Source organism: Chionomys nivalis, chromosome 19 (assembly GCF_950005125.1).
Source record: "Chionomys nivalis chromosome 19, mChiNiv1.1, whole genome shotgun sequence".
Taxonomy (NCBI): Eukaryota; Metazoa; Chordata; class Mammalia; order Rodentia; family Cricetidae; genus Chionomys; species Chionomys nivalis.
In genome coordinates, this window is record NC_080104.1 from 58629000 (window position 1) to 58651187 (window position 22188).

General features: G+C 50.2%; 1 protein-coding gene across 2 annotated transcripts; it reads right to left on the minus strand.

The window, feature by feature from the left end:
- Window positions 1-9906: 9906 nt before the first annotated feature.
- Window positions 9907-15101, minus strand: Pim1 (Pim-1 proto-oncogene, serine/threonine kinase). Of its 2 annotated transcripts, XM_057752029.1 has the most exons (6): window positions 14719-15101; window positions 14515-14621; window positions 14372-14422; window positions 13912-14278; window positions 12275-12451; window positions 9907-11337 (listed from the first exon to the last, which is right to left on the minus strand). In XM_057752029.1, the coding sequence occupies exons 1-6, from the start codon at window positions 14798-14800 to the stop codon at window positions 11180-11182; spliced, it is 942 nt and encodes a 313-aa protein (XP_057608012.1). In that variant the 5' UTR covers window positions 14801-15101; the 3' UTR covers window positions 9907-11179. The 2 variants fall into 2 exon arrangements, with proteins under 2 accessions (XP_057608012.1, XP_057608013.1); XM_057752030.1 differs by lacking the exons at window positions 13912-14278; window positions 14372-14422; window positions 14515-14621; window positions 14719-15101 and adding an exon at window positions 12784-12806.
- Window positions 15102-22188: the final 7087 nt, after the last annotated feature.

A 22188-nucleotide genomic window follows, 5' to 3' on the forward strand; every position in this document is an offset into this window, starting at 1 on the left:
GAGCAACCTCAAGAACAGTCTGTGATTTTAGCTGCTGAGCCATCTCTCCAGCCCCCTCAGTCTACTTTCTTATAGCACCCAGGACTACCAGGCCAGGGATGGCACCACCCACCATGGTCTGGGCCTTTCCCTACCAACCACTACTTACAAGAATGCCCTACAGACTTGCCTATGGCGCAGTGTTACTGAGGCATTTTCTCAGCTGAGGCTCCTTCCTCCTGGCGACTCTAGCTTGTGTCAGGTTGACATGAAACTAGTCAAGACCTCTGAGCCTTTGGCAACTTGGTACACAAACACATCACTATTAAGACACAGCCTTTCTTGTTCATCCCCAAGATTACACATTAATAAAACCAGCGCAATATAAGACACTTTACAAACTAAGAAGTCCCACAGTCTTACAAATGCAAACACTTTCAAAGTGTTCTCTTTAAACCAGGCTGAGGGAGTGCACTCTTTTAACCCCAGTACCTGGGAGGCAGAGGCGGGCGGATCTCAGTGAGTTCAAGGGCATCCTGGTCTACAGAGCGAATTCCAGGACAGCCAGAACTGTTACATAGAGAAACCTTGTCTCCAAAAATCAAAAATCAAACAACAACAAAATAAACAAATAGCAAAACAAAATAAAACACCTCAATGTTCATTATCTGAGATTCACTCACAGTCTCCTGGGCTCCTCTGAAGGGCTTGGGTCACTTCCCCGGCTTAGCCGTCTGCAGCACACACACACACGGCTTAGCCGTCTGCAGCACACACAGCTCGTCTGCTAGGCTCGGCTGTTCCAGTTCACCGCTGCTGCTGCTGTTTTGGTGGTCGTCCCATGGCGCTGGCATCTCCAAAACTGCTGGGGTCTCTTGCTGCAACCAGACTGCACTTCCACCAGAACAGTAGGCTCTCTGCAGGGACTCCAGCCCGGCTACACAGAGCCAAGTCTCAGCTGCTTTCCATGACCCCTCCGTGCCTTCAAAACCAGCACCACCTGGGTGACTACCAGTCCCGCTGCCAGTGGGAGCTACAACCTTGGCCACCTCTGGAACACAGCTTCTGTGTGCTGACCCTGAGGAAACATTCCCAGAAGATTTCACCTCAGTGATGCTGGTCTCAATCACAGCTGATTCTTCAGCCCCAGCTGACCAGACACCACAGATTCACACAAAAGCCCAGTAGAGTCTTTGCTTCCCTCAGAAACTCCACAGGCCAGGCCTCCATCGTCTGCACAGCTCTCAACATTCTTTTTTGTTTGTTTGTTTTCAAGACAGGGTTTCTCTGTAGCTTTGGAGCCTGTCCTGGAACTAGCTCTTGTAGACCAGGCTGTCCTTGAACTCACAGAGATCCTCCTGCTTCTGCCTCCCAAGTGCTGGGATTAAAGGCCTGCACCACCACTGCCAGGCTGACTCTCAACATTCTTATCTTCCAGGCTCCCACAGAATAGCTCAACACTCAGTGGCATTTCTAGGCTGAAGTTCCAAAGTCCTTCCACAGTCCTCTGCAAAACATGGTCAGGTCTATCACATCAACACCCCATTATCCTGGTCCCAACTTGTCTTAGTTAGGGTTAATATCGCTGTGATGAAATACCATGACCAAAAGTAACTTGGGGAGGAAAGGGTTTATTTTATTCCCAGTTCCATACAACAGTTCATCATCAAAAGCAGTGAGAACAGGAATTTAAACAAGGCAGGAACCTGGAGGCAGAGCTGATGCAGAGGCCATGGAGGGAGCTACTTACTGGCTTGCTCCTCAAGGCTTGCTCAGCCTGCTTTCTTATAGAATCCAGGACCACCACCAGCCAGGGATAGCACCACCCACATGGGCTGGGCCCTCCCCCATTAATGACTCATTAAGAAAATGCTCCACAGACTTGCCTATTTTTAATTAAGGCTCCCTTCTCTCAGAAGATTCTAGCTTGTGGCAAATTGACATGGTATGGTATGTACATCTTTTTTATTTTGAGATTTTATTTATTATTATGTATACAATGTTCTGCCTGCGTATCTGCCTGCAGGCCAGCAGAGGGCACCATGTTTCATTATGATGGTTGTGAGCCACCATGTGGTTGCTGGGAATTAACCCAGGTCCTCTGGAAGAGTAGCCAGTGCTCTTAACAACTGAGCCATCTCTCCAGCCCCTGTAAGCTTTTAAAGAAGTTTCATTTTGTTTTATCAAGACAGGCTCTCTTGTAGCCCAAACTGGCCTCAGACTTGGTACAAAGCCAAGGATAGCCTTGAACTCCTGATCCTCCTGCCTCTATTACCCCCGCAGAGCCAGCACAGACAGGTGAGTACCACCTGCGTACTGCTGTGAGGTCCGACCTTCTGCCTGCTCCTAGCGGACATTTGTGGAGAGGGATAGTCCTTTACACCAAAATCCATGACCCTCTCTCCTTCTCATCTCCAGCTGGTCATGTGCTACCTAAAGAAGACAGATTAAAATTCCCAGTGTTTCTTAGAGCTGGCTGTGGATACAGGACATGATAAAAGCCAGAGAGATAGAAGCAAAAATGTTGCTCGTGAACACTGAGGACAAATTCCTTCAAAGATGCTTTGGTGCGCACATTCTACCCCAGGGGGGAAGAGATGGGAAGGAGGGATGGGTGGAGGGAGAAGCGATCAGGCGGCCACATGGCCCCCTTGGCTACTGCAGATAGCTAAGCCTGCACATCATGGCATCTTGATATGTTGTTTATCGACAGGGTCTCACATAGCCCAGGCTGGTGTGGAACTCACCAAGTGTCGGAGGATGACCTCCAGTGCCTGAACCTCCTGCCTCCACCCCACAAGGTGGCTGGGTTTACATGCTTGCTCCACCACCACACACAACCCTCATCCTGCTTGTAAAACGCTTTTCGTGTTTCACCAGGAGAACACGTCTCCCTTTAAGCACGGGATCTCTAAAAATGTGTGGTATGTAAGTACAGCTCCGTCATCGCGTGGTCCAGCACCTGCCCCTCCACCCCCTGATGACACATCTCTCTAATTTTACACTGCAGTCAAAAGTGAGATGGGATATTAAGCCAATGCTCGTTTATTTATATCAGTCCATGGGGAGCATCCACACGAGAGCGTGAATAATCTCACCGGAAAGGGGAACTTCCGTGGTATATTTGGCTCAGCGACGTGTTTTCATTGATGGGGGAAAGGGAAGACGTGAACACTGAAGAGAAAAAAGAAAGTCATCTTACCCAGGGGTAATTTATACACACAAGATGCAGCAGGCATTTTAAGTGCTCGCTCAGCAGGGTGTTTGTGACAAACGTTCACAGCCACCTAAGCGTCACACAGCAGCACCACAGTCAGGACGTAACACATGTCCTCGCCCCTCCCCTGAGGTTCCTGGCGCCCTTTTTAGTCTCTCTCTTCCCCCAGCTAGCTCTAGGTCACCCCCAAGCTTCTTTCTGTCTCTGTGATTCAGGCTAGCTGGCTCTAAAATCTCCCTTCGATGGTGTCATACAGGCTGTGACGAGTTTGTAGGGATGAGCACGACGGGGTGACAGAGACTTTATATGAGCATTTCTCTTTCGTGGACGAGAAACCAACAATCAGAAGCTAGATATCTGCCCAACTCAAGTCAGAAGAGAATTCGGCTGTGATGTGTCTCCAAGTCAGGGAGGGGTTGTTGCTTACACCACCACACTGCTACTGCCCCTGGTTTTATGTGGGCCCTCAAAGTCCCAGGGAGTTAGATAAAAGATTATCTCATATACGATGGAAAAATTTTGGAAAATAGAAGATTAATAATTTATTTCCACCTTAGAGCCATGGTCTGGCAATGCGGCTCAGCTGATAGAGGGCTTGCCTGGCATCCTCGGCATCCTGGGTTCTGTTCCCAGCACCGACAGACCAGGCAAAGACACAGACACCTGTGTCCTAGCACTTGAGAGGTAGCGATAGGAAGATCGAAAGTTCAAGGCTAGCCTAAGCTATAAAAATAAATAGCCAGGCAGTGGTGGCACACACCTTTAATCCCAGCACTCAGGAGACAGAGGCAGGTGGATCTCTGTGAGTTCGAGGCCAGCCTGGTCTACAGGAGCTAGTTCCAGTACAGGCTCCAAAGCTACAGAGAAACCCTATCACGAAAAAATAAATAAATAAATAAACAAATAAATAAATAAATAAATAATAGGACCTGGTGAGATGGCTCAGTGGTTATGAGCGCAGACCAGTCTTACGGAGGACCCAAGTTTGGTTCCCAGCATCCACACCAGACAGCTCACGACCGCCTGTGACTCCAGAGGATGCATATCATCTTCTCGCCTCTGTAGGCATTCGCACTCAACTGTGGGTACCCTCTACAGACATACGCATACACATAATTAAATACTGAAAATAAATCTTAAAACTGCCACATCAAAATAAATAAATATAAAAAGCATTTATTTCGAAGTAAGAAAACACTACGCATGGCATTCAGAACAACAGGTTATATCTGGGGGGCAGCGGGGCACTAACTAAGAAAATGATGCGGTCACATACACATCCACAGATGGACAGGACTGTGACTGTCCTGCTGGGAGCCCAGGATAGCTTACAACTCATTAGGTAGCTGAAGGTGACCTTGAACATCTGAACTCCTGCTTCTCCTTCCCTGTGCAGAGATTACAAACCCTCAACTTCTCTGCCCAGGGCTCCGTGCAGGCTAGGTAGGCACGCGAGCCCCATTCCTAGCTGGCTTAGTGCTGGCTCTTGAGCTTGGTGCAGGATGCACCAACCAATATGACAGAATTCATTAATAGCCGTGTTTAGGTGGGTCATGAGCCTGGATCCCAGACCTAAAGTCGCCAAGAATTCTGCACATAGGATGTCCTATTACAGTAAATAAAATGATATGGTCTTCTCAGCTTGGCCCCAGTTCTGCTTTGTTTCCACTTCCTCTCACAGCCACCGGAGGGGTCACTGCAACCTTGCTGTTGGCAATCGGGGTTAGTAGCACAAGGCCACTGCGGAAATGAACTGGGGGGAGGGCGCGGCCATATCTGCTCCAACACTGCTCTCGATAGGTCCTTGTGGTAAGGGTTTCCAAGAATCGGCAGAGCGTTAAAGGAGCTGAGCAACACTTACGAGAAACGCGACCTGCCCCACCCCACCCCCATCCCTTGGCCCCTTTCTCCCCTACTTTGCGGTCTCCAGCCCTTCCTCCCTTCCAGGACACACAGGTGCTGGGCATGTCTGTTTCCACAGAATGGGGTTCTTGCCCCAACTCTGCTCTGACCTCCGTGTCCTGGAGCCCCGCAGGGCCCCTAGGATGACCCATCACTCAAATGCCTAGTTGTCAGCAATACCACTTGGGTTCGATTCCCGCCACCAAGAAGGAAATTGTGTCCGGCTAACAAAGCAATGGGCATAGATACAGTATCATGTAGACCAGGCTGGTCTTGAACTGGATAAGCTAAAGATGATTCTGAACTCCTATCCTCCTCCCTTCGCCTCCCAATGCTGGGGTTAGGCATACACAGCTCACACGTCGAGAAACACTATCCTAAACTGGGCAGTGGTGGCACACGGCTTTAATCCCAGCACTCAGGAGACAGAAGCAGGCAGATCTATCTCTGTGAACTGAAGGCCAGCCTGGTCTACAGAACGAAGTTTCAGGACAGCCAGGGCTGATACACAGACCAACAAAGAAAAAATAATCTTCTTCTTCTTCTTTTTTTTTTTTTTAACTTTATTATTGATGGAGGCATATGCCATAGTACACATGAAGAGGTCAGAGAATAATTTAGAGGACTTGGTTCTCTCCTTCTGTCATGGGGTCCTGGGTCCTAGTGGCTGAACTCAGACCAACGGGTTTGGAGGTAACTGGCCAGTGCTGAGTATCACGCACATCCTCAGAAATACTGTTCTTCACTCCACTTTCAAATGTAAATCCCCGGGCCAGATGCTGGGGCACTGTAACCCCAGTACCAGGGGGACAAGGTCAGGGGTTCAAGGTCGTCCTCTGCTACTTTGCAGCTCGTGGCCCAGCCCTGTCTCATAAAATCAGTATTAAGTAAGGGAGGAGGGTTATCATTGGGAGTGAGAGGAGAGGGGGATGGGGCAAACACGATGAAAAGATGTCAGAAACAGGTATGAAAAGGTCAAGTGGAAGGCTGGAGAGATGGCTCAGTGGTTAAGAACACTGACCGCTCTTCCTGAAGACCTGAACCCACATGACAGCTCACCGCCGTCTGGAGCTCCAGTCCCAGGGGTTCCTCCATCCTCTTCCTGCCTCCTCAGGCACCAGGAGCACCCACAGACACAGACACAGGCAGGTAAAACCCCCATCACATAGTAAAGGGGGGAGAATATGTAATGTCAGCATGGAGCCCAGCCTTCCTTAAGCTGACCTAGACTTTCTCCAGATCTTTTAAGGGCAGTGAGGTGACTCCAAGGGTGGCAGTGCTTACCTGAGAGCCTGGTCCCTGGGATCGACACAGTGGGAGGACAGCAAACTCTGGCAAGCTGTCATCTGACCCCCACACGCCACCATGGCATCGGATCCCAGGCAGTGCTACATACTGAGACCCTGTCTCAAAGTATTAATAACAATAATAATATAATAAAATAAGCCAGTGAAATGCTGCTTCCTCTTTGGAACGTTCCAGGTCGTGTATCCACCCCCTCTCCCCCCACCACTCCCAACCCCGTCTCCTGCCTCCTTGACAGCCTACAACGTTAAAAACCTACGCTGTATTCCAGGCAAACCAAGAATGACATAAACACTCTGGTCTCCACCTCTTGGAGAGAAGGCAGTGCCAAAAGAGCTGAGCCTCTCTCCCCACCCAGGTCACAACCCCCTTCTTACTCCACAGAAGTGACAACCACAGTCGGACACCCTACCCCCCGTGCTGGGACCTGCCTGTTACTGTCCTGAACTGGCAGGAGAGATTTGCATGTTCATATACTCGATAATATCTAAACTTATTTATTTATTTATTTATTTTTGAGACAGGGATTCTCTGTAGCTTTGGAGCCTGTCCTGGAACTCACTCTGCAGACCAGGGTGGCCTCAAACTCAGAGATCCTCCTATCCCTGCCTCCTGAGTGCTGGGATTAAAGGCTTGCGCCACCACTGCCCAGCTCTAACCATTCTTTCCAATACCCCAATCGAGAACCAGATCCTTCTTTCTACACGTTGGCCCCTCCTTGGTTCCAAAAAATATCACCAGGTCATGGAGAGTAAGGGATAATGGTAGAATCCAAGTCCAAGGCGATTCCCCAGGATCCCCCATGGGACGCCCTTAACTGTTGTCCCTAAACTGCCCTGACAAGAAGACCAGCGAGGAGCCCTTGATCTCAGCTGGACACACTGTAATCCCAGGGTTCAAGTCCAGCCTGGAATACATGAGATGCTGTTCAAAAAAAAAAAAAAAAATGTAGGATGTGGTGACAAATATCTTTAAACTTAGCCCTCCAGGGGGCAGAGGATCTCAGTGAGTTTGAAACCAACCTGATTTATATAAAGAGGTCCAGGCCAGCCGAGGCTACAGAGTGAATTGAAACCTTGTCTCAATAAATAAATAAATAAAATAAGTAAATAAAAAGAGAGAGAAAACCAAACCATCTACCATCTCCTGATCTCTGACCTCTTCCTAAGAACGCCTTGTTTTTCTTCAGACACTGTCTTTCCCCCAGTGATCTCAACAGCTGAACGAAAGGCCCCCAACTCATTTCAAGGGCAAGAAAGGTGAAGCTCTGGTGGATTTCATTAGAAATTTCCAGCAACTTTCATCTGTTCACTCGCAATGTTACTGGAAAGAACCCGTGCCTAGACTCCAGGAGCTGCCGGGCAGTGTGTATACAGGAAGGAGGAGGGTATGGAGGGGTAGGAAAAAAGGGGAACTTCAGAAAATCAGCCCCCTAAGAACTGAGAAATACTTCCTTCCTTTCTGCAGCCGCATGTAGGCTGTGCTGGGGTTTGGGACCTAGTCCAAGATGAAGCGGCAGAGGGCATCTCAATGCAAGGAAGGGCACTGTGGCCTGGACTCTCCACTAAACACAAGTGCATGGGGCCAAGTTCCCAAGAGGTTATGAATACACAGAGAAGGGTCAAGATGACCCCCAGGGAGGTTAGAAGGTTGGAACTGTTACCAATGAGTATAAAGAAACAAGAAAGCAATGTTTACACCTGGGTGTGGTGATGGCAGCCACACCATCCTAGTTGTAGGGAGATCAGGAGTTCAAGGCTATCCTGGACCATTTAGGCAATTTGAGGTCAGCCTAGGCTACATGAGACCTTGTCTCAAAAAAAAAGAAACATTTATTCTTTACATGAATCAGCAGTGGGTCAAATATTAGAACACACTCAGACCAAACATGTGAGGCGAATTGGGGGTCCCATCTCCCAGTATAACAAAAGCTGCCAAGCAGGCTGCAGAGGAAACCCTACAGCAAGCCAGTAGCAGCAAGTCACAGAGTCAATGTCCAACCCCTTCACTGATGATGTCGGGACCCAAACCAAGCCCTAATCCAGCACCGTGGCCCAAATTTGTGATCCTGTGATTCTAAAGCTCAGGAGACTGAGACAGGGAGGTGGCTGTGAGTTCAAGGCCTTCCTGGACTACAAAATGCTTCACTGGTTTTTTGTTTTTGTTGTTTTTTTTTTTTTTTTTTTTTTTTTTAATGTTTGTGTTTTTGTTTTTCAAGACAGGGTTTTACTGTTTAGCTCTAGCTGTGCTGGAACTCACTTTGTAGACCAGGCTGTTCTAGAACTCACAGAGCTCCACCTGCCTCTGCCTCCCGGGTGCTGGGATTAAAGGCGTGCGCCACTACCGCCTGGCTAGTGCCTTCTCTTTATTGGGTGCTGTCTGCATGTTTTTGTGTCTAGACTTATGTGCGTGCTTAGTGCTCTTAGAGGCCAGAAGAGGGCGCTGGATCCTCTGGAACTGGGGTTCAGATGGTTGGGAGCCACTGTGTGGCTGCCCCAAGTTGATCCCAGATTGAGCCATCTCTCTCCATCTCCACTGTGTCCTCACCTTTCGAGAAAGGATCTACGTAGTCCTGGAACTCTGAGGCCCAGGCTGGTCTTGCACTCAGGGTCATTTGGTTCTGTCCAACAGGATGCTTGTCCTCTTTTCGACTAGACGAGGTCTCCTGTATCCCAGGCTGACCTTGAACTCCTGATTTTGAAGCTTCCCATTTCCAAATGCTGGGGTTATAGGTTTACATCAGCATGCCTGCTATTCGGCGTATTTTGAGATCTGTCCTATGCTAATCTTCAGCTTCTGGACTCAAGTGGATTCTGCTAGGCAGGTGATTACCACCTGACTTCAAAATCTATCCCTGGCCGGGCGGTGGTGGCACACGCCTTTAATCCTAGCACTTGGGAGGCAGAGGCAGGTGGATCTCTGTGAGTTCGAGACCAGCCTGGTCTACAAGAGCTAGCTCCAGGATAGGCTCCAAAACCACAGAGAAACCCTGTCTCGAAAAACCAAAAAAAAAAAAAAAAAAAAAAATCTATCCCTGTGTAGCTGGGCAAGGTTACACTCACCTTTAATCCCAATACTAGGGAAGGCACAGGCAGGATCTAAGAGTTTCAGGGCAGCCAAGGCACATATACAACCCACAAGTGCTGCCTGTAATCCCAGCATTTGATAGTGGTAGCAAGAGAATGCTCAATGCTGGTCCTTTCCATGACGCCGTGTTGGGGAAAATGAATCCCAACTGAGTCTTGTCTAACATCTACAATTTGGCTGCACCTGCTTTATAAGGGTGATGATCCCCAAACTTTGGGGCCTTGTTTTGGGGCATGTTTCCTTAGTGGAGAGATTGCCTCACAGGCAGGGAAGGCCTGCATTCCATTGCACACTGGGTTGTCCAGAAAGTCCTGTACTTCTGTGTCCCACCAGGAAATCAGATTCCGTGCCCCTTCTACCTGGCTCTGGACCAAGTATACGTCTTTGTATGAATGAACGGAAAACACAAGTTAAGACAAAAGGTTTTTATTCAAAAAATGCCAAGTATAAAAAAAAAATAAGATCTCTTTTCCCCTGTACAGTATTTCACTCAGATAAAACCAGCAGGCTACACGCTGCTCAAACAGGATCCGGGAGGCACATCATGCCGGCCGGAACTGCCTTTCTATCTATGTACAGTCAGCAATGCCCCTTCCCAGACAGAGCCCAGACCCACTCCAGTAAGCAGGCAAGGGGCCTCCCCACAGAAGGGACGACAGCAGCTGTCCCACCGGAGTCCCTTCACCCCAGCAAGCATTGCAGCCCTCCCCAAAAGGTCCCCAAGTCAAGAGGGAAAAAAAAGAAAAGAAAAGAAAAACAGAACATGACAATAAAGCCCTAGGCAATAGCCAGTGGAAGCTTGGAACAGGAAGGGAACCAAATAAATAAATAAATAAATACATTAACATTGACTTCCAGGCCAGAACTGCCATCTTTCAGAAACAAAACAAAACAAAAAACCCCAACACATAAAATATAACTTAAAGGCATTTTTTTTTTCTTAAATTGCATCAACTACAATCCTTTCCCAGGCTACCGCGCCGACTGTACAGACATTTACAACTTGTCTGGTTGTTGCATTGGTTGTGCACTGTGTGAGGTCTTGGCTTTGAAACAGTTAAGTAGAAACCAAAAAGGAAGACCAGTTCACTTGGGAGTTTTACTAAAGGAGGCAGAAAAAGGGCAGGTGGCTCAGCAATTGGCCCTGCAGCCTCTTCCACGGCACCTTTCACAGGAAGTGGGGGGAGGGGAACAGGGAAGAGTAGGGAACCAAACCCAGGCAGATTGTTGGAGAAGCAGCAGGTAAGAGGCAAGTTCAAGTATTTCTCCCAGCACAGCCGGAGTCCCCACAGAAGGCACTCAGAGGAGTTGGAAGAGGTGACAGGGACTTAAATATATGGTGCTAGTTTTTGTTTTTTTTTTAAATCCCACCCCCGACATATTTTTTCCCCTACCCTAGCCCATCCTGGTGACCCGAAGTCTCATGGTCACTAAAGGTTTATGGCAGGGTTCTGACCCACTCCCACCCCCCACCCTAGGATTCTGCAGAGCCCAGCAAAACTCGACACTGTGAGAGTGTCTATGGGAGGGCATGGGGGCCTGGGAAATGAAGTAGCATCTCTTTCCCCTGTGGGAGGCTGCTCCAGGAACCTGGAGTCTGGAATGAGTTGTCATTGCTGTCCCTGCATGAAGCAGGGTCCTGGAAGCCAGAGACAGCTGTCCCGCCCGGAGCGTCTGACAGAAAGGTTGCTATTTGCTGGGCGCCGGCGACAGGCTGCGCAGGTGAATCTCGGCGGTTGCCTGGGGTAGGAGAACATCCTGCATCCATGGATGGTTCTGAATTTCTTCGAAGGATGGCCGATCTGAAGGTCTCAGGGCCAGACACCATCTGATGAGATGCTGGCACTCTGCAGGAGGAGGCACAGACAGAGGTTAAGGATGACTCACTCGACTTGTTTTTGAGAAGCAAAGGTCTTCCCAAGGCCCTCAAGTCTGGGTTTTTAAAGAGGCATGGACTGTGTTCAGAATACTGCTGGGTCCTCTTAGCGGGAAAGGACCAATACCGAAAGCCCGCGTCTGCCTTCAGTTAAAAAAACTGGCTCCCCTCTTAAACCTGTGGTTTCAAACTTCAAATAGCTGGGGCCTTTCCCACGACACCCACTCACCAGAAATAGGAAGGATGACAAGGGTTTGATGAGCCACCACCGAGCAAGATGAGGTGATTCAACTCATCTACCAACTTACAAACAGACACTACTCAGGATGAGGTCATGGGGACCACAATATTTAGAGAGTTATTGCCTTAAGGGGAGGTGGCTTAAACAGCCCTTGACTTTTTTTTTCTCTAAACTTTGTTAAGAGATCAGGTCCACGCTGGTCTGGTGGTTGGGTGGGATGTATAAAACCTGCTCCAATTCCAGCATGACCAAAACAAAAACTGAAAGAAAAAGGGGAGGGGCTGAGACAGGATTCCAAGACCAACCAGAACTGAGTTAAACTCTGTCTCCTAAATCAAATCAGAGGCAGGCCAGGGCCCTCCTTTGCGGCCCCATCTCCTCAAAAAAGATGAATAAATGAGTAAAAATGACGGCTAGGGCACAACCCCATACTTTCTTCTACAAAGTACCAGGTTAGTGGTTCACTCTTGTATTCCCAGCACTGGGGGGGGAGAGGCAGGAGGATCTGAGTTTGAGACCAACCTAGTCTACAAAGCTAGATCCAGGACAGGCTTCAAAGCTACAGAGAAACCCCATCTCAAGAGTGGGAAGCCTTCTCAAAACCAGCCTTCCAAATATAATAACCCCCACGAGTGTCCCGACCACCAAAGGGCTTTGTGGAAGTTACCTGAAGAGACCCTTTGCCTGAAGAACACTTGACCCTTGATGATCTCTTCGTCATGCTCAAAGGGAATATCTCCGCAAACCATATCGTAGAGCAGAATCCCCAGGGACCAGACGGCTGCCGACCTGCCATGGTAGCGATGATAGCGAATCCACTCTGGAGGACTGTACACTCGGGTTCCTGCAAGCCAAGGGAATTGAGAGAAAACAGCCTTAGCAAAAATAAACAAAGCAAACTAGTCCAAGTAGCTTCTTGGGAAAAAAAATTTTTTTTTGAAACAAGGTTTCTCTGTGCCTGCAGCCCTGGCTGTGCTGCACGGAACTCCCTCAGCACACTGACCTTGAGATCTGCCTGCCCAGGCCTAGAGAGCTTAAAAGCAAGTGCCACCAGCACCCGGCTTTAAAATACATTTTTCCCCTAACCCTAAACTGAAATCCTTTATATAACTCCCTCTCCAACAAACAGTCCTTCAAAAGCTAAAGTCTGGGGCCCTGGGCAGTAGTAAAACTCACAGTGGGACAGCCTTGAACTGCACAGACCCTGTCCAGATTTTCATTCCGACCCGCCCGGGAGGGGATCCTTATACACACTCTAGTCAGGGTGCCCTTTGGGAAGCTTTCCTGGGGGGGGTGGGGCGGTTCTGCGCAAGCAAAACACAACACCTACACTCTTTCCTCCCCAGACGGGAAAGGCAGAGTTGCAGGGCTGGTTTCAGACCACGTGATTCCTGTTTACAAACTTTGGATAGTAAAAAAAGAAAAAAAGAAAAAAGTGCTAGCCTCATGGTGCTCAACAGGGGGCAGCAAAGACTTGCCCAGGGGGAGGGAAGAAAAAAAAAAAAACAAGGGAGGACAGCTCAGCCAGCCATTAACTGTTAAATACAAAAAATGCAGCCCAACCCAGCGTCCTCCGCCGGCAAAGAAATCCAAACCACAAGCCAGAGTCACAGTTTTGAAAGGCTGTCGTTTGTTAGGGTGAGCCACTCAGACCACGACCCACCCTCTTGCTTTCATCTAGTATCCCTCCATTCCTTTTCTGAAAGAACGCGATCCAAGCCCCTCCCTATGATAGGTTTTCAGTCTCCCTGCGGGAGACACCCAACTAATTTTCAAACCAGCAACAGATCTAATTTCACAACACTCATTCCAGGCTTCGTCACCCCACAACACCCCTAAGTATAGTGAAACCGCGGCTGATTCCCTAACCCTCAAAAACAAAACAAAACAAACCTGCAGTTCTAAGAACTACCTTAAAACTCCCCCCCAAAACAAAACAAACTACAAAACCGGCATCAATATCTCCCGCCACCACCAGCTCCACCTCCTTCCACTGTGAGAAAAGTGGGTCAGACTTTAGAAATCTGGGCTATAGCCGGTTGCCCACGACTTCGTATTCGCCGGGAAAGCATGGAATTTACTAAATTCCACTTTAAAAATATTACAACCACGCCAGAAATGTTGCAGGTTCGTTCAGCCGGCTTGAAATCCCCGGCTGTACTACGTCGGGAAGCTCGCCTGTGCCCCACCCCTGCCAGCAGTGAGCCCGGCAGCCCAATGACCTTTACAAAGGGCCGGAGCCGAGGCCGCCGGCGGCTTCCAGGCCGGCACCTTGGGCAGCTCCCTCCCCGGGGCCTGGCTCACCATCGAAGTCCGTGTAGACTGTGTCCTTGAGCAGCGCCCCCGACCCGAAGTCGATGAGTTTGAGCTCGCCGCGGTTCAGGTCGATGAGGATGTTCTCGTCCTTGATGTCGCGGTGGAGAACCCCGCAGTTGTGGCAATGCCGCACGGCCTCCAGCACCTGCCAGAAGAAGCTTCGAGCCAGCTCCTCCTGGAGGGCTCCCCGTTCGGTGATAAAGTCGAAGAGGTCTTGTACCGGCTCGGGCCTCTCCAGGATCAGCACGAAACTATCGGGCCTCTCGAACCAGTCCAGAAGTCTAATGACGCCCGAAAAGCCGCAGCTCACCTTCTTCAGCAGGACCACTTCCATGGGCACTCGGGTGCCATTGGGCTGCAAGGGTGAGGACGAGGGGTTAGCGCGCCGGTTCCGGCACGCCCGTCACCACCCACCCACCCAGACGGAGGGTCGCCGGCTCAGACTCACCAATTCTCCCCAGTCGGAAATCCGGTCCTTCTCCACGTGCTTGATGGCCACCTGGAAGAGAGCCCCGGATCTCCATCAGATTCTCCCTCTCCTGTTTTAAGCATCCCTCCGCGCGCCCTCCCCAAGGCGGGGTGCCCACTCACCGGCAAGTTGTCGGCGACGCGGATGCCCGAGTAGACAGAGCCAAAGCCACCGCTGCCCAACAGCGGGCCCACCTGGTACTGCGACTCCAGGGGCTCCTTCTCTTTGCCTAGGGAGGAGGCACGGGACACTAAGCGCGAGGCCCACGCAGGGGTCCCCGGGCGCCCCCCGGACCCGCGCGCCCGGGGTGGGGTGGGGACACTCACCCGGCGCCAGCTTGGTAGCGTGCAGGTCGTTGCAGGGCGCGGCGCGCAGGTGGGCCAGGGAGTTGATCTTAGACAGGAGCATCCCCACCTCCAGCGTGTCGGCGTGGAGCCGGTGCTGGGACGAACAGCAGCGGCGACGGAGCGAGCTGGGGCTGCGCCGGCGGCCGGGGCTCAGACTGCGGGTGGCGTTGCGGCTCGGGCTGCGGCTGGCGCGCAAGGCCGAGGGCGAGTCAGAGGACGACCGAGGGCGCTGGCGGGGCTGGCGGCGGGCGGTCTCGCCGGCCGGGTCAGGCAGTGCGGGAGGCAGCGGGGCGAGTGGCGCCGCGGGACCCAGGGCTGCTGCTGTCTGTGGCTGCTGCTGCTGCTGCTGCTGCTGCTGCTGCTGCTGCTGCTACTGCCGATCCCGCCGCCGGCACTGCCGACTCCCCTCCAGCCTCCTCCGCCACCACGGCCGCTGCTGCAGACGCCCGGCTCGCCCCGCCGCCAGGAGTAAAGGGGCGGAGCGCGCCGCCGGGGAGGGCGCGCGCGGCGGGCGGGGACGGGGCGGGGCCTCTCCGGGAGGCCGAGGCGGGGAGCCCGGCTGGCGCGGCGGCGGAAGGCGGAGAGGGGGCGGGGAGGCGGCGGGACCAGGGCCGCTCCCCTCCGCTCCGCCCCCTGGCGGCTTCGCCCCTTTCCCCCGGCCCCACCCCCGCGGTCGCGGCTCCAGCCAACCGGGAGCGACCTCATCTGCATAACGCGCCGCGGGCCCCGCCCCCGCCCCGCCCCGCGCCTCGCGGTCAGAATGGTCGCTAACGCCGCCACGACGTGGCGGGAAGGAAAAGGCGCCAAAACGGAGGGGGAGGGGCGCTGGGCGTGCGGGGAGGCGGGAGCTGGGTGGCGCGCGCGGCCGGGGAGGAAGGATGGGGAGGGGCGTATCGATTCAAACCCAAACAATAACAAAGCCATCAAAGGCCGCCCGAGGCCAGCTCCGCCGGCTCTAGGTTTCCCAGAGATTTGGGGTGTGATTTCAGGGGGGAAGAAGGGGTCGAGCGCTGGCGGTGGAGCGTAGCAAGTTGCGAGCCGTGGAAGGGCGTTGGTGTGGCCGGCGCGGAGGCCGTACGGGGGGACCGCGTGCATGTGTGTGGACGCCGAGCAGGGTGGTCCTCTTGTGTGACTCAGCCCGGAGACCTCCAAGGCTGCCGGGGCGGGGTGACGATGCGCGCTGTGGGCTCGATCCTGGGGGTGGGGGTTGTGATTTGGGGGGGCGCAGGCTGTGCAAGACGTGAGTCACCGGCGTTTGCACACCGAGGGAGTGAAGGAGTCACAGGCCTGCGAGGAGAGTGGGGGCGAGCTATGCGTCTTACAGAGACCCGGGAGACCTGGGCTGCGAGAAGCCGGTGATAAAGATTCTCAAATTAGAAATGAAAAAGAAAAGAAAAAAAGAATTTTAAAGGTACCAGTAGGTCCTGATCCCTTCAGAAATCACCCGAGTTCGAGTGCCCGAGAGAGAAAATCACGACACAAATGTTAGCATTCTGGTGCCAGATGCTGCCTCAGCCCCTTCTGAGAGGGCGGGAGGAAAAAGGAAAATTCCTGATCGCGGCGAGGGTGGGAGGGGGCCGCTGTGTTTAATCAGAGATTGCTCGGGTAGTCCCCTTCTCAGCTTGGTATTAGCAGTCAGGCGATACCGGCTATTATTGGCCCCGACCCAGCCCTGTCTCAAAGGAAATTCCCCACGTACACGTGGAAATACCACGGAAAGCTACCCGATTCCGCTTTCTTCTTTTGTCCTTTTAAACTTCATGGAGAGTTGATGACGACGTGTGAAATGAGTCAGCTCTCATCCTCTAATCCATAAGTTGAATTATCAGCGGCCAAAGTAATTGAAAGCTAACCGCATCCCATTTTCGTTATTTTGTTTTTAAGTCCGAGGGACTTAAAGGAGGAACGAACCTGTTATGGCTGCAGTTATTAAGCATTTAAATGTTTCCTTTACATTTATAAAGATGCCCAGAGACTCCACAACTTTTATGGATGCCTCTTACAAAACATGACATATTTCCCTTTTGTTTGTGTTCCGTGGCCTAACTCATTCATTTTTGATGACGAAAGGAGAAAACCCAGGGGAACAAGAATTACTTCCTTTTTTGCAGATAGGAAAATGAAACGTAAGTAGTGTGACACAGGGTCATACAAGAGCTAACACAACAGCCAAGGGAGCCGAGGGAATGACCCAAATTCTGCTCTTCCTCCGTTTTCAGACGCCGCCGAGGACACTGGCTTTGAACAGGACACCGGGAAAAGCACAAGAATGCCTGAAGTGGTGCACGCACCTTCAATTCCAGCATCCGGGCCAGGCTAGCCTCCTCTAGAGGAAGCCTGTCTCTAAACAGACACTTTGAAAACACCAGTGGCCTCAGTCCTTTCCTCTCTGTCAGGCCCTCTGCTCTGCCCACATAGGGTATTTCCCACTCGTTTTCGCTCTCCTGACACGTGCTTATTCCAGACTTAGTGCCTCTGAAGACTCCAGTCAACCTGCCCTGGAAATGCCTGTCCCCTTCTAAAGATGTATGTATCCAGGGTCTTCCATGTGCTCCGTCACTGAGCTCTGCTCCAAACCCCTCTTATTCAGAGCCTTGAACTCTGAACGAGGGAGGCAGATTTTTTTTTTTTTTTGCTGAACAAACTCCAAGCATTCATTCACTACCCCCTCCACCCATCTGACAGTCATGTGGGGTCATTAAAAAAAAATCTCTCTGGGCTGGGGCTGCAGCTCATTGGTAGAGTGCTTGCTTGCCTGGCACACTGGAAACCAGGGGTTGATCCCCATCACTATGTAAATGGCTCCATGGAGCACAATTCCAGCACAAAGGAGATAGAGACAGAAGGATCAAAAGTTCAAAGTAAGCCAGAGATACACAAGCTTTTATCTTAAAACAACAGCAAAAACTCCCTGTTCATTTCTCTTCATTTATATCTATCATCTCCCCCACTTTGTTTTCCTTTTCGGGGGGGGGGGGGCGGGATTGAGAGACAGGATTTCTCTGTGTAGCCCTGGCTGTCCTGGAACTCTCTTTGTAGACCAGGCTGGCCTCGAACTCAGATCCCACCCGCCCCTGCCTCCTGAGTGCTGGGATTAAAGGCGTGTGCCTCCAGTGCCCGGCCCTTTTGTACTTCCTAATATCCTCACTATATACTCCCTAGCCCGGGCAGGTCTCACAGGATTCCTTTGCTTCTGCCTTCCCAGTTGCCTACGTTACAAGCATGCCCCTACCATGCCCACCTTTCACCCAACAGACACTGATGGACGAGAAAGAATATGACCCAACATAAAGATCATGATTAAAATCATTTTATGAACCAGGTATAGTCGCTCATACCTGTAATCCTAGTACGTGAGAGGTTGAGGCAGGAGGATTGCCAAACTGAGCTGTATAGGGTAGCCAGATTTATGGCTGAGTAATTATTAGTTCAATGATAAACATTCCTCTGTGCTGGGCAATGGTGGTACACACCTTTAATCCCAGGACTCGGAAGGCAGAGGCAGGCAGATCTCTGTGAGTTCAAATCCAGTCTGGTCTATAGAGTGAGTTCCAGGACAGGTTCCAAAGCTACAGAGAAACCCTGTTTTAAAAAAAAAAAAAAAGCAAAAACAGAACCAGGTGGTGGTGGCGCATGCCTTTAATCTTGGCACTTGGGAGGCAGAGGCAAGTGGATCTCTGTGAGTTCAAGACCAGCTCTGATCTACAGAGTGAGTTCCAGAGCTACTGGGAAACTGTCTCAAAAAAAAAAAAAAAAAAAAGAAAGAAAGAAGAAAAGAAATTCACCTAGCATTCCTAGGGTTCATCCCCAAATAAGGCAAACAACAAAAACCCAGAACATTTAAGTGGGCTCAGAAAAAATAAAAGGTGAGAAAAAAATAAACCAAAAGATTCAATTAGGCTGCGTTCCGTTCTGAGTAGTACCTGGTTGCTATGCAAATGGCCATTTCCTAACCTTTCTTCCTAAGGTGGACTGGATGCAGATGGTATCGCCTACCTCCTTGCTGTAAAAGGAGGTCAGCCTTGCCCCAGACGCCCCAGACTCCTAACAAACGCCAGCCATGACGACGGCAGTAGCCCATTGTGATGACAACAGTGACAGCAACAGGAAGAGAGATTGTTGAAATGTCATTTTATTATTATTATTATTATTACATTGATGTGGGGCAAGGGCACATGGGTGCAGACCACAGTGACCATGTGCAGGTCAGAGGACAGCTCTGGGAGTTGACGTTGGAATGCTCTTACACCAGGAAGGGTCCAAAGGTACCAAGCTGGATAAGGGCAGGTGAGATGGCTTTGTGGGAGGAGGTGCTGCCAAGCGGAGTCTGATCTCTGGGATTCTCAAATCCCCCAAGTTGTCCTCTGCCCTCCCCTCCTCAGTAAACAAACAAACAAACATACAGAGTGGGGGACTGGAGAGATGATGGCCCTGCTGTTAGTAGTGTTTGCTCCTCTTTTGGAGGACCTAAGTTGAGTTCCCTGTACCCATGTCAGCTCTCACATCCCCCTGGAGCCCTAGCTTCCAGTGGTCCTAGGTCCTATTCTGGTCCTGACAGACACCTGCCTTCACACACATCTGCCTCTCCCCACCCCACACCCACATAATTTAAAATAAAACATTAAAAAAAAACGTTTAAAATATAGTGAATTATTAACTGGGCGTGGTGACACTTGTAATCCCAGCACTCTGGTGCTGACGCCAGCCACCGGCGAGTTCCAGGTCAGCCTGGGCTACATAATCAACCCTACAAAAAAAAGGGGGGGGGGGCGTTAGGGGTTGGGAAAACCCCAACAAAGAATCAGAAAAATCACTCCAATAATTAAATAATGTGTGGTTTTGGAAAGACAAGAGCACATGGGGGAGAGAGTTCCATTTGCTATCACTAAGTTGAACACTGATCAAAGTGACCATAGGTCATTTCCATATGTTAGATTTAATCAAGTCTGTGTCAAAGGTTGACGGTAATGTTTGTAATCAGAGATGTGTAGGAGGAAGTTTGAAGGGACAGCCAGGCCAGTTTTAAAGCACTTGATGGTCAGTGCCAGGGATCTATCCAGGGCTTGGACACCTAGGCAAGTGTGCATACCAACCACTGAGCCCAGTGGAACCGTGCCCCTGGACTTCTGGAGCTGAACTGGACAATGTGGTTTTTTTCTTTCTTTATTTAGATTTTTCGAGACAGGGTTTTTCTGTAGCATTGCATCCTGTCCTGGTACTTGCTCTGTAGACAAGGCTGGCCTCAAACTCACAGAGATCTGCCTGCCTCTGTCTCCCGAGTGCTGGGATTAAAGGCGTGTGCTGTCATGTGGCTTTTTCTTGTTAAGGTTTTTAAGTTAATTCAGTAGAAGTAATTAGTATCTGCATGATTTATTTCTCTCTTACAAAAATTACCCTAAGCTAGGTGGATGTGGTAGTGCCTGCCTTCAGTCCTACAACAGTGAGTTCCAGGACAGCCAGGGCTGCACAGGGAAACCCTGTTTCAAAAAGGTGAGGAGGGGGCTGTAGATTATAAATGCTTGCCTAGCGTCTTTGAAGCCTCCTGCCTTTAATCCCAGGCATTGCCTGAAATGGAAGTGGTGGGCCAGTGAGATGACTCAGCAGACAGAGAGAGGTACTGGATGGGAAGGAAGATAACTCAGGTGGATGGAGTTACTGGATGAGGAAGGCTGAGGACTTGAGGTGTTTGATCCTTGAAGCTATTCATTGTGGAAGAAGAGAACAGAGTCCATAAAATTCTCTCTCTCTCTCTCTCTCTCTCTCTCTCTCTCTCTCTCTCTCTCTCACACACACACACACACAAATATATACATTATAATAATAAATTATTTTTTAAAAAGTTAAAAGGTATTCTATGATTAAGTTCAGATAGCGTGTCCAAGAGAAAGTTACAAAGAAACTGTAGATATCTAGGAACACAATATAGATCATTTTGGTTTTGCTTTGTTTTGAGACAAGGTCACACTGCGCAGATCTGGCTGGCCTTGAACTCACTCTAATTCACCTGCTTCTGCACCACCACACCCACCTTTTTTAAGTGGATCTTAAAGTATAAAATATGAATATGTAGGGGCTGGAGAGATGGCTCAGAGGTTAAGAGCATTGCCTGCTCTTCCAAAGGTCCTGAGTTCAATTCCCAGCAACCACATGGTGGCTCACAACCATCTCTAATGGGGTCTGGTGCCCTCTTCTGGCCTGCAGACATAAGACAGACAGAATATTGTATACATAATGAATAAATAAATATTTAAAAATATATAAAAAAAATATGAATATGTAGCCGGGGAATTGTGGTGCACACCTTTAATACCAGCACTCTGGAGACAGAAGAAGGTAGATTCCTGTGAGTTTGAGGCCAACCTGATCTACAGAGCTAATTGCAGGATGGCCAGGGCTACACAAAGAAACACTGTCTTAAACCGGGCAGTGGTGGCGCACGCCTTTAATCCCAGCACTCGGGAGGCAGAGACAGGTGGATCTTTGTGAGTTCGAGGCCAGCCTGGTCTACAAGAGCTAGGACAGGCTCCGTAGCTACAGAGAAACCCTGTCTCGAAAAACCAAAAAAAAAAAAAGAAAGAAAGAAAGAAAAGAAAAAGAAAAGAAACACTGTCTTAGACTGTAGTGGCACATGCCTTTAATCCTAGTACTGGGGCGGGGGGGGGGGGCAGAGGCAGGTGGATCTCTGTGAGTTCGAGGCCAGCCTGGTCTACAGAGTGACTTCCAGAGCTACACAGAGAAACCTTGTCTCGAAAAACAAAACAAAACAACAACGAAAAAATGATAGGCCAATGCCTGAGTTCACAGCCAGTGTCATCTACATAGTGGGTTCCAGGACAGCCAGAGTTGTGTAGAGAGAAAACCTGTCTCAGATGGGTGGGTGGATGGATGAATGGATAGATATCAGGAAGGGAAACAAAAGATGCTTTGGTCTATATCTTGTCACTATTTGTGTGTGTGTGTTTGTGATGTGTGTATATGTGAGTTTGTACACTTTCATTGAATTGCTCTCAAATGACAGAAGAGGGCATTGGGTTCCCTGGAGCTGGAGTTCCAGATGACTCTGAACCATTGGATCTGAGTGCTCCGAGTCAACCTCTGTCCTCTGCAAGAGGAGTCTATACTCCTCGCTGATAAGCCATCCCTCCAGGCCCAATGTATTTTTGTATTTCCCTCCAACCCCTGGTAAGAGCGAACAAAAGCTTCTTTAAATAAAGCAAAAGCAGAAAGTCAGAGGGGGGATCTGCAGGCTCTCCTGGAGCCCAGCTACAGATCTGAAAGACCAAAAGGCCAGCGGCTTTCCTTATCACAGGAGAGACGGAAGATCCCCAACTCAAGCCGTCTTTTGAAGCTGATAGCTGCTGAGTACTGCCTCAGCCCACATCCTGGTCCATACCCAGACTGCTTGAGATCCAAGTGGACAACAAAGGCAGCCACTAACCCACTTGATCC